Source organism: Telmatherina bonti (genome assembly GCF_933228915.1).
Source record: "Telmatherina bonti genome assembly, chromosome: 5".
NCBI classification, from domain to species: domain Eukaryota; kingdom Metazoa; phylum Chordata; class Actinopteri; order Atheriniformes; family Telmatherinidae; genus Telmatherina; species Telmatherina bonti.
In genome coordinates this window covers 6,898,371-6,911,681 of record NC_136623.1, presented here as the reverse complement: position 1 = coordinate 6,911,681, position 13,311 = coordinate 6,898,371, and the positions used below count along the sequence as shown (strand labels likewise).

Genomic DNA, 13,311 nt, shown 5'->3' with positions numbered 1-13,311 from the left:
TGTACAACAGTGTCTGGTGTATTGCTATTGGTACCACTGGTTGAGAAAGTATCTTTCACAATTTTCACAAAGTTGCAGTGGGGAAGGGGGCCCCTGGAACACTTTGGGCCCAGGGGCCTGTGCACTTTTAATCCGGCCCTGGTTTTCAGACGGTAATCACTGCATCACTTGGTGAAGGCTGGATCAGATCGCAGGCCTTCAAGGCCTCATTGTGAATCATGATTCAGTCGGATTACCAATGAGCTGCTCACTGGTTCCCATAAAACTCCCAGTTTTATGTCCCGTATTGTAAGGTGTTACCAGTGGGTCATTCGCTCAGGGATCCATCCAACACAACCCAAGCATCAGCAACTGGGTCCGAGTTTTGGGTCTGGGAGCTGGAGCGGCAGCCTGGAGCCGGTTTATCAGACCTGGCAGCTGTTTGGAGGGAAAAAAGCCCAGAAACGGGGTCTGCCATCTGAAAGCCGTCAACAACCAGTGACTTTACGCTGGCTGCTGCGTTCATCTAACTCCACTTAAAGCTGAACAAAAGAGCCTGAAGTTGGCGATGATCACGTTGGCGATGATCAACCAGCGACACACCAGGATGCCAGGATGTTCCTTCATAACCATGCTGTTAACTCTCATTTTTACCAGCCAGTGAAGGGTGTGTGTTTGGGTCGTGTGTGGGGGGCTCCACGGTGAGGGGAACAGATGGCGACGAGGCCAGCCGGCGGACCACAGACAAACTCTGCTGGACGCTTCATTAGCATCATCCAGAGTATTTTTAGACTTCACCAACAAGAAGCATAGAGGAGGTAGACGTCGCCAGATCGGGGATTATATGTGTGTGTGTATACACAGCATACTGTGTAAACTCCTGTCCTACGTGCCGGGAGTCATTAATACCACCAGATAAGAGGTGAACTACGGCAGCACGGCGGATCTGATCCACTCATCCCAGCAGGATGACTTCATCATCATCATCCTTTTCTACAATTCTTCCACGTTTTTCATTCATTTTCTGATTTATCCTTCATGTGTCGACACGACAGAAGTCTGAGCAAAGCAGTTTAAACTGGATCTTCATCAGCAGCCTTCCACAAAGACACATCATATGTTCCAGTTTACTTAACAAAGACAGAAAATTAGATTTGAGCCGCAACAGATCGATTCCCAGCAGAGCTATATAAAGTAGAAGTATAAAGTAGAAGTCTTGTCCGGCAGCGCTTTCCAACCAGCCACTAACCAGGTGAATTTAATCAGATCAGCTCCATTGCAGGTAGGGAAAACACCTGTTCTAAATGCATCGCTAGATCCAAAAACATGGCAGGACTTCTACTTTATTTTTACTTCTACTTCTACTTGATACACCTCTGATTCCCAGAGAGCGGAGAACACATCTCAGGTTAGCGTGTAGCATGTCCTTAAGCACCTAACTTCTGAGTCACGCTGACGACATGGTGAGGTCCGTTCCTGGAGTCGTCATTGGTCAACAGTGGCTGAGAAACTGATCTTCACCACCTCTGCTCCCACATTACAGCTGTTTTACCCACAGACTGTATATAAAAGATGGACGGAGCCTCTGTGACGTCATCCGTAGGTTTCTGAAGAGCTGAACTGAAGCTCGGTGGGCGGTTCCTACCATCACCATGTTGGTAGGGGCATGTGTGTCGTCTCGCCCGGAAAATACAAAAATAAGTGAAGAGGTGGAGCTGAGAGGGGGGCTGTGAGCGTCATGGCGGATGGTTGACATTGAACGAACTCCGAGCTTTCAGTAGCTAAGAGCTAACCGAGCTAACCCGGAGATAACAGAAGCTAACCAGCTAACGGAGGTAAGCGGGCTAAAGCTAAGTCACGCTGTTAACCGGCTAAAAACCGCGGTTGTTCTACGTTCTTACTTAAAGCAGGAGATCGGGTGCCTGTCAATCAAAAGGACACGCCCCTAAATATGTTGAATTTTGAGATTAAATTACTTTTAAACGGGTGAGTTAGAAAAAAATTCACTCCCCCCACAGTTGTCATGAAGGTAAACCTGACCTATTAAACCGAAAATGGATTTTTGAACCAGGCTGTAAACATGTTTATTTCTGCTGTAAACATGTTTATTCCTGCTGTAAACATGTTTATTTCTGCTGTAAACATGTTTATTTCTGCTGTAAACATGTTTATTCCTGCTGTAAACATGTTTATTTCTGCTGTAAACATGTTTATTCCTGCTGTAAACATGTTTATTTCTGCTGTAAACATGTTTATTTCTGCTGTAAACATGTTTATTTCTGCTGTGAAGTTGGTCTTTTTAACATGGGAGTCTATGGGGGATTCTCTCTGTTTTGCAGCCCCTAGTGGATGAAGGGGGAACTGCAGTTTTATGCACTTCCTCATAGGCTTCACTTTTTACCGCTGGAGACTCCGTCCATCTTTCATATACTGTCTTTGGTTTTACCACATCGGGGTACAAGTGTGTAGTCGCCACTAAATGACTGTAGAATAGAATAGAATAGAAATATATAATAGAATAGAATAGAATACCTGATGCACCACATCACACGATAGCAACTGGATATCAACATGCAGGCTGTTGTAACGTGCTCAGTGGCGGGGAAACCCAGGAGGACGTTATCAGAGGAAGAGGGCGGGGGGGGGGGGGGGGGGGGGGGATAATACGTCAACATCAGGCCGACTTTTACCATCTGGAAAACGCTCAGAAAAGAGACAGGATACAAGATGGATGCTGGATTAGCCGTCGTTAGGGGCAACATCAGCTGAAGTTCCAACGCTGGACGTGGAGGAGAAAAGAAGACATGTCTGGACCTACAAGACCTGAACCGGGACCGGACAGATGGATCTGGACCTTCAGTTGATCCATCTGTTGCAGGCTGAAGAGTCATCGGAAAGGGTCTCTATGGAAATGTGGCTGTCAAGAAGCCAGAAAGGGCTGAGGTCACATGACCCAAGAACGGGACTGAAGATCAGTGGAAACGGGTCTGATGGAGGGACAGAACCTCCCCAGAACCAGGACCTCAGCAGTTCTTATGGAGGGACAGAACCTCCCCAGAACCAGGACCTCAGCAGTTCTTATGGAGGGACAGAACCTCCCCAGAACCAGGACCTCAGCAGTTCTTATGGAGGGACAGAACCTCCCCAGAACCAGGACCTCAGCAGTTCTTATGGAGGGACAGAACCTCCCCAGAACCAGGACCTCAGCAGTTCTTATGGAGGGACAGAACCTCCCCAGAACCACGACTTCAGCGGTTCTGATGGAGGGACAGAACCTTCCCAGAACCAGGACTTCAGCAGTTCTTATGGAGGGACAGAACCTCCCCAGAACCAGGACCTCAGCAGTTCTTATGGAGGGAAAGAACCTCCCCAGAACCAGGACCTCAGCAGTTCTTATGGAGGGACAGAACCTCCCCAGAACCAGGACCTCAGCAGTTCTTATGGAGGGAAAGAACCTCCCCAGAACCAGGACTTCAGCGGTTCTGATGGAGGGAAAGAACCTCCCCAGAACCAGGACCTCAGCAGTTCTTATGGAGGGAAAGAACCTCCCCAGAACCAGGACTTCAGCGGTTCTGATGGAGGGAAAGAACCTCCCCAGAACCAGGACTTCAGCGGTTCTGATGGAGGGAAAGAACCTCCCCAGAACCAGGACTTCAGCGGTTCTTATGGAGGGAAAGAACCTCCCCAGAACCAGGACTTCAGCGGTTCTGATGGAGGGACAGAACCTCCCCAGAACCTGGGCCTGGATGTTACTGGAGCGGTGTGGGATCATCTTTGGAAAGTTCTGGAAGTCTGGACTGTTTGGGTCCATCTAAAGAAAGCGGAACTCACAGCTTCATCTCTATATTTTTGTCTCCGGGAGGTTCCGGAAATCCTGGTTCTGGTTCTCCTGGTGAGGAATGAAAGTCCAGTTCCCCCACCAGCTGGAGCCGCGGTGGCGGACTGGGACCAGTAAACAAGCTGGAAACGCGACCATGTCTTCAGCCTCGCGCCCAGCCCTGTCCATCCCACAGCCTTCCTACACACACACACACACACACACACACACACACAGCGCCCGGGGAGCTGATCCGGTCCGTTTCAGGACCACAGACAGCGCGCGGCTCCTGGTCCACGTACGACCCACAGACACGACCCAGCATTTGCTGCACGACTGAGCAGGAACCAGTGAGACGTGAGGGTCACGGCCAGGCTGCCACCCACCGGTAGCTGCTGCTGCTGCTGCTGATGATGATGATGATGATGAGGGAGTCCGTGGCGGCCTGCAGAGGAAGGCCGAGCGCGTGCAGCTCCACGAAATAACACGCCATCTGCCCACGGGGGCTGCGCGTCGCGTCCACTGGCCTCAGATCGTCTCAGATCATCCCACCGTGTCTTTCTGAGGCACCAGAAGCCGAACGCAGCCGGGATGCTGCTTTCCTGCCGGAGGAACCCACGAAGCAACTGGGCCCAGCGCACGCGCACGTCCCGCGAAGCGAGCCCGACACCTGTGCAGATTTCCCGCAGCCTTCCTCTCCTCAAACTGCGGCTCGGAGCAGGAAGCCTCCCAGAACCAGAACCAGAACCAGTACTTACTGTGGGTCCGGGGAGCAGGAAGTCCTCCGCGTGGGGACGCGCCACGCAAAGCCCCCCGCGCAGATTATTTGGTACCACTCCGCATCTTTCTGGCTCCGCAAACACAACCTGACAGGATCCTTCCCGGTGGCGTGCACGCGCTGCAGGTGCGCGTGCCAGAGAAGAAGAAACGACACAAATGAGACAAAAAGAAAGAAAAAGACACGACGGACGGACACACTCCCTCCTCTTCCTCTCCACAATCTTCACGACGTCATGATGGAGACGGCGCCGTGCGTAACAACCCCTCTCACGCGCTCCTCTGCCCCCCCCCCCCCCGGTCCTGAAGCGTGAAGCGCGCGGAGGTCTGCGCGCGCCGCACCGAGATATCACAATGAATCTAAAGAAGCAGCTTTGGATGATGAGAAGCGCGTGCGTTGATCCTGCTGGGGATGATCACACCGCGGCGGGAGGACGCGCGCGTGGACATGGCGCTGTGGTTTTAAAACCCCCCACCCCCCCCCCACCTCCTAATGCTCTTTGGAGCTTAAAGTCAACGAAGCAGGGATCAGTCATCTGCTCCATCAGCCTCCTTCTCTCACACACACACACACACACACACACACACTTCCAGTAGATGCATCTGTTTATTGATTACAATGACAAATGACGGGGGGGGGGGGGGGGGGTGGGGGGGGGGGGGGGGTGTCAGTTTAACTGAAAACATCTGCAGGTGATCTGAACATCTGTACAACAAACCTGCAAAACACACAACTTTACATCAGATTTATCTTCCGGCTCTGATCTCTCACACACACACACTTTCCCAGAATTTCACAGTAAAGTGCAACAAAAATGCAAAAATAAAAGCAGAGATCATTCAAGTGTCGTTTGGATCATTAAAATAAAAAGAGATCAAACATCTCTGTTGAGGCACACAAACACACACACACACAAACACACACACACACACACACACACACACACACACACACACACTCTGTAAAGGCAAAACAAAACAACAAATGTAAACAATTTCCAAAATAAGACAAATCTGGAGTGTCTTGGTGGGGGTCCGTCAGGATTCATGCTTTCACAATAAAAGCTTCAGGACGACTTAAAAAACGGTTTTCCCAGCAGACGCCGCCGTGCAGCACGCTGCAGGAAGTACACGAGTACGGCGCTGCAGAGAAACGCTTCCGTCATCCTTCCTGGCTCTGCCGGCGGGTTCTGTTGGTTCTGCAGGGTCCTGACGGGTCCAGGCGGGTCCCGTGGACCCTCTCTACCAGGAAGCCATCGCTGATGGGACCTGGTGGGACTGGGAGGAGGAGCTCTCCGACAGTCTCAGCAGATCTGATCAGGGATTGGCCGGCGCCGCTGTCTGTAGTGTTTAGCGTGTTCAGCGGGACGCCAGCAGGCGTGTGCGTGTCGACATCCGTGTTGCTTCACAAGCTGAAGCTTCGGTGGTGCTGCTTGTGGAACTGCTGCTGCCGCTCCTTGGCGGCGCTTTCCACCAGCTTCAGATTGGCCGCCGCCCCCCTCTCTCTGTCCGCCTCGTCCCCGGTGACGCTCCCCACGTCGCTGAGGTCGCCCAGGTGCTCGATGGAGTCGTACTTCTCCAGGTCGGAGGCGATGGTCTGCAGGCTGAAGACCGACAGGGAGTCCGACCCGGCACGCTCCCTCTCCTTGTATCGCTCCAGCAGATCCACGCCGCCGTCCGAGCCATCTTTCCCCGCTCCGCCGCCGCAGGCTCCGTCCTCCGGCCGAACCCGGGCATCCGACTCGGCTCCGATGGGGGAGCTCCTCCCGGCGCAGACCGTGGCGCTGCCTCCCTCTGCTGGGTCCCCCCCCCTCTGGGCGTGGATCTGCTCGCTGATCTGCTCCAGGTTCCGCAGGGCGATGGAGTAGCGGGTCTTCACTTTGGTCACGTTCTGCTCCAGATGCAGAACTTTGGCTTTGTTCTCCTGCAGGAGACACAGCATCACGTCAGCATCAGCTCCGTGTGTGTGTGTGTGTGTGTGTGTGTGTGTGTGTGTGTGTGTTACCTCCAGGATGTGGTTGAACTGAGCCTTCAGCTCGAAGTACGGCTTGGACTTCAGGATGACTCTCTTCAGGGACTTCTGCAGCATCTGGACCCGAGCCTCGGCCTCCTGACACGCATGTGTGACGCGCATGTGTTCCCGCTCACTGCGCAGGCGCTCCTCCTCCGCTTCGTTCACCTGCCAGACACACACACACACACACACACACACACACACACACACACACACACACACACACACACACACACACACAGGACAGGGAATGTTCAGAATAAAAGACGTGGTGCAGATAGACACTCATGTCCTGTGGGGGACCGAACACTTTCACCCTTCAGCTGATTTTATTTACTTTTCTGATAAGATAAATAAAAAGATTCTTTTATTTTATTCTTTTATTTTTCTTCTTTTCTTTTTTACATGAAATGTACTACATGTACGATAATAGTTGTAACTCTGGAGTATATTTTCTGTTGTTTTTTGGATTTATTTTATGGAAAAGAAAAGAATAAAAATGTTGAAATGAAACTGGAAACTTTTTAGACTCAGAGAAAGTTTCATGTTTTCATGATGATCTCTGTTCATCTGGACGTGTCAGAGTCCTGCAGGTGGTCCTGGTCTCCGTGCTCCAACGCACCTGAAAGGATTCAACCAGCAGCATTTGGATCCTTTCGGTTTGACTCAGGTGTGTTGGTGCAGGGAAACCACTAAACCTGCGAGACACCGGCCTGAGTGGGGACTGGACTCCGACTGGAGTCCGACTGGAGTCCGACTGGACTCCGACTGGAGTCCGACTGGAGTCCGACTGGAGTCCGACTGGACTCCGACTGGACTCCGACTGGAGTCCGACTGGAGTCCGACTGGACTCTGACTGGAGTCCGACTGGACTCCGACTGGACTCCGACTGGAGTCCGACTGGAGTCCGACTGGACTCTGACTGGAGTCCGACTGGACTCTGACTGGACTCTGACTGGAGTCCGACTGGACTCCGACTGGACTCCGACTGGACTCCGACTGGACTCCGACTGGACTCCGACTGGAGTCCGACTGGAGTCCGACTGGACTCTGACTGGACTCCGACTGGACTCCGACTGGACTCCGACTGGACTCCGACTGGAGTCCGACTGGAGTCCGACTGGAGTCCGACTGGACTCTGACTGGACTCCGACTGGACTCCGACTGGACTCCGACTGGAGTCCGACTGGAGTCCGACTGGACTCCGACTGGACTCCGACTGGAGTCCGACTGGAGTCCGACTCCGACTGGAGTCCGACTGGACTCCGACTGGACTCCGACTGGAGTCCGACTGGAGTCCGACTGGAGTCCGACTCCGACTGGAGTCCGACTGGAGTCCGACTGGACTCCGACTGGACTCCGACTGGAGTCCGACTGGAGTCCGACTGGAGTCCGACTCCGACTGGAGTCCGACTGGACTCCGACTGGAGTCCGACTGGAGTCCGACTGGACTCCGACTGGACTCCGACTGGACTCCGACTGGAGTCCGACTGGAGTCCGACTGGAGTCCGACTGGAGTCCGACTGGACTCTGACTGGACTCTGACTGGACTCCGACTGGACTCCGACTGGACTCTGACTGGAGTCCGACTGGAGTCCGACTGGAGTCCGACTGGACTCCGACTGGAGTCCGACTGGACTCTGACTGGACTCCGACTGGACTCCGACTGGACTCCGACTGGACTCCGACTGGACTCCGACTCCGACTGGACTCTGACTGGACTCTGACTGGACTCCGACTGGACTCTGACTGGACTCTGACTGGACTCCGACTCCGACTGGAGTCCGACTGGACTCCGACTGGACTCCGACTGGAGTCCGACTGGACTCCGACTGGACTCCGACTGGACTCCGACTGGAGTCCGACTGGACTCCGACTGGACTCCGACTGGACTCCGACTGGACTCCGACTGGACTCTGACTGGAGTCCGACTGGACTCCGACTGGAGTCCGACTGGAGTCCGACTGGACTCCGACTGGACTCCGACTGGAGTCCGACTGGAGTCCGACTGGACTCCGACTGGACTCCGACTGGACTCCGACTGGAGTCCGACTGGAGTCCGACTGGACTCCGACTGGAGTCCGACTGGAGTCCGACTGGAGTCCGACTCCGACTGGACTCCGACTGGAGTCCGACTGGAGTCCGACTGGAGTCCGACTGGAGTCCGACTGGACTCCGACTCCGACTGGACTCCGACTCCGACTGGACTCCGACTGGACTCCGACTGGACTCCGACTGGAGTCCGACTGGACTCCGACTCCGACTGGACTCCGACTGGACTCCGACTGGAGTCCGACTGGAGTCCGACTGGACTCCGACTGGACTCCGACTCCGACTGGACTCCGACTGGACTCCGACTGGAGTCCGACTGGAGTCCGACTGGACTCCGACTGGACTCCGACTGGACTCTGACTGGAGTCCGACTGGAGTCCGACTGGAGTCCGACTGGACTCCGACTCCGACTGGACTCCGACTGGAGTCCGACTGGACTCCGACTCCGACTGGACTCCGACTCCGACTGGACTCCGACTGGACTCCGACTGGAGTCCGACTGGACTCCGACTGGACTCCGACTGGACTCCGACTGGACTCTGACTGGAGTCCGACTGGAGTCCGACTGGAGTCCGACTGGACTCTGACTGGACTCTGACTGGACTCTGACTGGACTCCGACTGGAGTCCGACTGGAGTCCGACTGGAGTCCGACTGGACTCTGACTGGACTCTGACTGGACTCCGACTGGACTCCGACTGGAGTCCGACTGGAGTCCGACTGGACTCTGACTGGACTCCGACTGGAGTCCGACTGGAGTCCGACTGGAGTCCGACTGGACTCTGACTGGAGTTGGAGGTATCTTTTTATACAATGTGTGTGTTCGTTTATGTCTGATTTTAAACTGTAAAGCGCTTTGAGTCACATATTTTATGATGGAAAAGCGCTTCATAAATAAAGTTTGATTGATCGGACATGGACGGCATAAGTGTGTGTGTGTGTGTGTGTAGGACATTCTGGTTCCAGAAAGATAAGACGTCGGTGTCATCGTGGAGGACGGCTCGCCAGCTGGACATGGGAAGCTGGAGGAAAGACACCTGCCTGCAGGACAACCAGCAGCTTGGTACGTAACGTTCAGCATCCGAACGTTTATTTTTACCAAACCTAACATGAAATCAGGGTCACGGTCTCACTGTGTGCGGCTGGTCGGGCTCGACTCGTTCAGGAACGTTCGCTAACGAGGGAAGACCAGAACTAGTCTCAAACACGTTCATGCTGGATCATTTCTTCGTTCAGACATGTCTGTCTCAGACTGAGCCATTTTTAGCCGTTAGCATGCAACTTTCTTCCTGTTATCATCATCTGGACGTCCAGGTGAGCTTCAGATCTCCATTCTTTCTCAATTCTGGACTGAGGTTGAAAATAAAAGCTGATAACTGATAGAGACGGCTAGTAATGTTGTTTCCTTAATGTTTAATATGATTAAATGAAGTAGAAAATAAAAGTTAGCAGCGTTAGCTTCCCGCCATTGTTTGGAAACTTCCAGATGTTGGTGTTAAATAATTATTTTTGTGTAGTCATCACTCCAGTTCTCTCCTCATTGGGCTCCTCTTCACCGAGGGCGGCCCCTCCTCTGACTGCATGGCTGTCCCTGTCTGGTGGGTCGGGATCCAGCACTGCAGCCTTACAGCTGTGGGTCCTGTCTGCCCCGACCCGGGTGGCCCCCCTGGTGATGGCCTCAGTGGTCGTGGGTGGGGGTGGCCCTTTGTGTAGAGGCTCCCTGAGGATATTGTTTCCTTATCTGGTGCACATGTACCTGGCCATTTGTCTTCTTTTAACTGTTATAGGGGCTAATAGGGCACAGGTGAGGGTGGTTGTGGGTGGGTGTAAGGGGACTGTAGATGTGTGTGTGGTTTATCTATTTTCATGTAAATTTTTTTTTATTATGTGGAGCACTTTGTAATGTTTTTAAGCACGAAAAGCTCTGGAAAAATAAAGTTTTATTTGATTTGATTCAAGCTTTATTGTGCAAAATCAATTAACTAGGGATGTACCGATCCACTTTTTAGGAGTTCCGATCTGATACTTGAAATGTGAATATCTGCCGATACCGGTATATACCTGATAAGCTTGACGATGAGTGTGTTTTGAATTGCACACACACACACATTTTCCCTGCTCACGGTTAGGAAGAGACGTAGATCAAAACCCAAACGTCCTTCTTATCAGTGTTCTGTTGCTTTACGGGGCGACAAGCGGAGGACAGACTGTTGGACAAAACTAACTTATTTTGCTTTTTGCTCCTTGAAGTCCAATAAAAAAAGAAAATCCTCTTTTTCTCCCTCAGCAGTGTGTGTGTCAGTGTTTTACATAACAACCATGCACTACCTCACACATGACACAAGTCTGATATTAACTAACTCTCTGGGGTAAAACTAAAGCAAGAAGCACCTGCGCTACAAAGCAACGCTACCTGCTCCTGCAGGGAGGGAATTAAAGCTCCAACAGTCTTGCATCATATTTGTTAAGCAAATAAAATCCCATCATCGGTGTGTGTGAACGTCGCCAGAACAGGCAAAATAAAATCATGATCAGGTGTGTAAGTAAGAAAGCAGCAGGTCACATGGTCTTCAACCAGAGCATCCGCTCCAACAAGCAGCGACGGGGAACCTCGTCTTCTGGTTACCTTGGAGGTGGCGTGGTTGAGCATCTCCTGCCAGGTGGGATCCAGCGTGTTCTTGCCGTCAGCCATCAGGCCCTGCTCCGCCACGTACACCATCTCCCTGGCAGCTGTGTGCATGGAAACGGCCCGCTCGTAGCTCAGAGCCGCCTTCTGGGTCTCCTGCTGCGCCTGCAGGGAGCAGACAAACGTTCAGGCTGCTGATGGGAAACGTGGCAAAAGACACGACTGCTACGTCCAACTTTTCCTTCTTAAAAAGTCCAGGTCAAAGGTAGGGGGGGTGTGGTTAATACCTCTTTGGCGAGGCGGCGGGCTTCATAATAAGGTCGTGCTTTTTCTATGCAGCTGCCAAGCTGAGAGCTCTGAGCATTCAGCTTCCTGGCAGACTCCGTGAGGATCTTCCGGTACCCGGATCTGGCATCCTGGAGCGTTGATGCATGAAAACGAGAAGATTAAATTCACCTGCGTTGGAACAAATGATCACATTTCATGCAAGAGAACAGCTGGAAGGAAACCATGAACAGCAGTGTGGCTCACAACGTGCCAAACTACCAACGACAAGAGCTCCTTTCCCCCAACCTGCTGTGTTTTACATATTCTGGTAACAAAATGTTCATATTGATTAGGTCAGAATCCCAGAGCGGTGGTTTCTAATGAGCTTGTTTTGTCAACATCAAAGCATTTATCTTTAATCTGTTGTAAGTCAGAAGAAGCTTCATTAAAAAAAAAAGTGTATATTGAAAAATAATGATTATTATTGTTGTTATTTTTTAGATCCAGGACATGAAAATCCAAACAGATAATTCATTTAAAATGACAGAAAAGGAATTATTCTGTCGACTGATCCCCCCCCCCCCCCGTCATGTCCAGGACACGTGAACGCAGAAAAAACATTTCCATTACAGTTTTAGGAAACGTCTGGAAAAATCACCTCATGAGAACGTAAAAACTTTTTTTTTTTTTTTTTTTTTTTTTACCAATATTCAGTCTTTTTTTCTTTTTAGTTAGGATTGAAAAAAAAATTTTTTCATTTTCTTTAGTTTCATTTTCATTCAGTCATTTTTCTTCATTTTAATGAGGAAAAACAAAAACAATACGCCAGACCATCATTCTGCTGCTATAAAGCCCAAGAAAACGAGCAAAAACGTCAATAAAAACAATAAAAATTACTAAATTTTATAGCAGATTAATTTTATTTATTTGAACAAAAAATTCAATTTTTATAGCAAAAAAAAAAAAATCTTAATTTTAAAATTGTGAAGAAAAGAAAATCTTGATTTCCTAATTGGATTTTCCCACCCCCAGTAATTTGTTTGAAGTCAGAAGAAGCTTCATTAAAAAAGTGCATATTAAAAAATAATGATTATTATTGTTATTTTTTAGGTTCAGGATATGCTGGAAAATCCAAACACTGCAGAAAAAGTAATTATTCTGCCTACTAATAACTACAAACAGAAATCTGTACTTACATCTAACTGCAGTTCCAGTCTGTTGATTTCTGCACTCGCTTCATTGAGGTGCTCCAACTCTTCCTGCAATACGCAACAGAAATGGTCAACAACTGCTTCAGACAAACAAAAACACTGGATGTTGTAAATTATTACTATATTCTAGATGTTACTGGGGTTATCTCAAATAAATAAACAACAGCTGATATTAGAGATAGATCATATAATCAGCTTTGATCAGGATCTGCAGGTACATAAACAGCAAGTTTTACATGTTTTAGTCTGACTCACTTCAGTCAGGTCGAACAGGAAGGAAAACACACCAAGCAGGAAATAAGACCTGCTACCTGGGTGGGTGGGGGTAGACCTGTCTGCTACCTGGGTGGGTGGGGGTAGACCTGTCTGCTACCTGGGTGGGTGGAGGTAGACCTGTCTGCTACCTGGGTGGGTTGGAGGTAGACCTGTCTGCTACCTGGGTGGGTGGAGTAGACCTGTCTGCTACCTGGGTGGGTGGAGGTAGACCTGTCTGCTACCTGGGTGGGTGGAGGTAGACCTGTCTGCTACCTGGGTGGGTGGGGGTAGGACCTGTCTGCTACCTGGGTGGG

At 51.0% G+C, this 13,311-nt stretch overlaps 1 protein-coding gene across 1 annotated transcript in view; it reads right to left on the bottom strand.

Annotated features, from left to right (window-relative positions):
• Positions 1 to 5,330: 5,330 nt before the first annotated feature.
• sh3bp5la (SH3-binding domain protein 5-like, a) overlaps positions 5,331 to 13,311 on the bottom strand; it is a gene marked incomplete at its 5' end in the record, with an annotated part of 8,988 nt that continues 1,007 nt past the window's right edge. Inside the window, 5 exons of the mRNA XM_079240554.1 lie at positions 5,331 to 6,497; positions 6,579 to 6,752; positions 11,265 to 11,429; positions 11,552 to 11,680; positions 12,728 to 12,790. Of these exons, the coding sequence (XP_079096680.1) occupies positions 5,979 to 6,497; positions 6,579 to 6,752; positions 11,265 to 11,429; positions 11,552 to 11,680; positions 12,728 to 12,790 (1,050 nt within the window). The 3' untranslated portion in view covers positions 5,331 to 5,978. The remainder of the gene's footprint in view (positions 6,498 to 6,578; positions 6,753 to 11,264; positions 11,430 to 11,551; positions 11,681 to 12,727; positions 12,791 to 13,311) is intronic.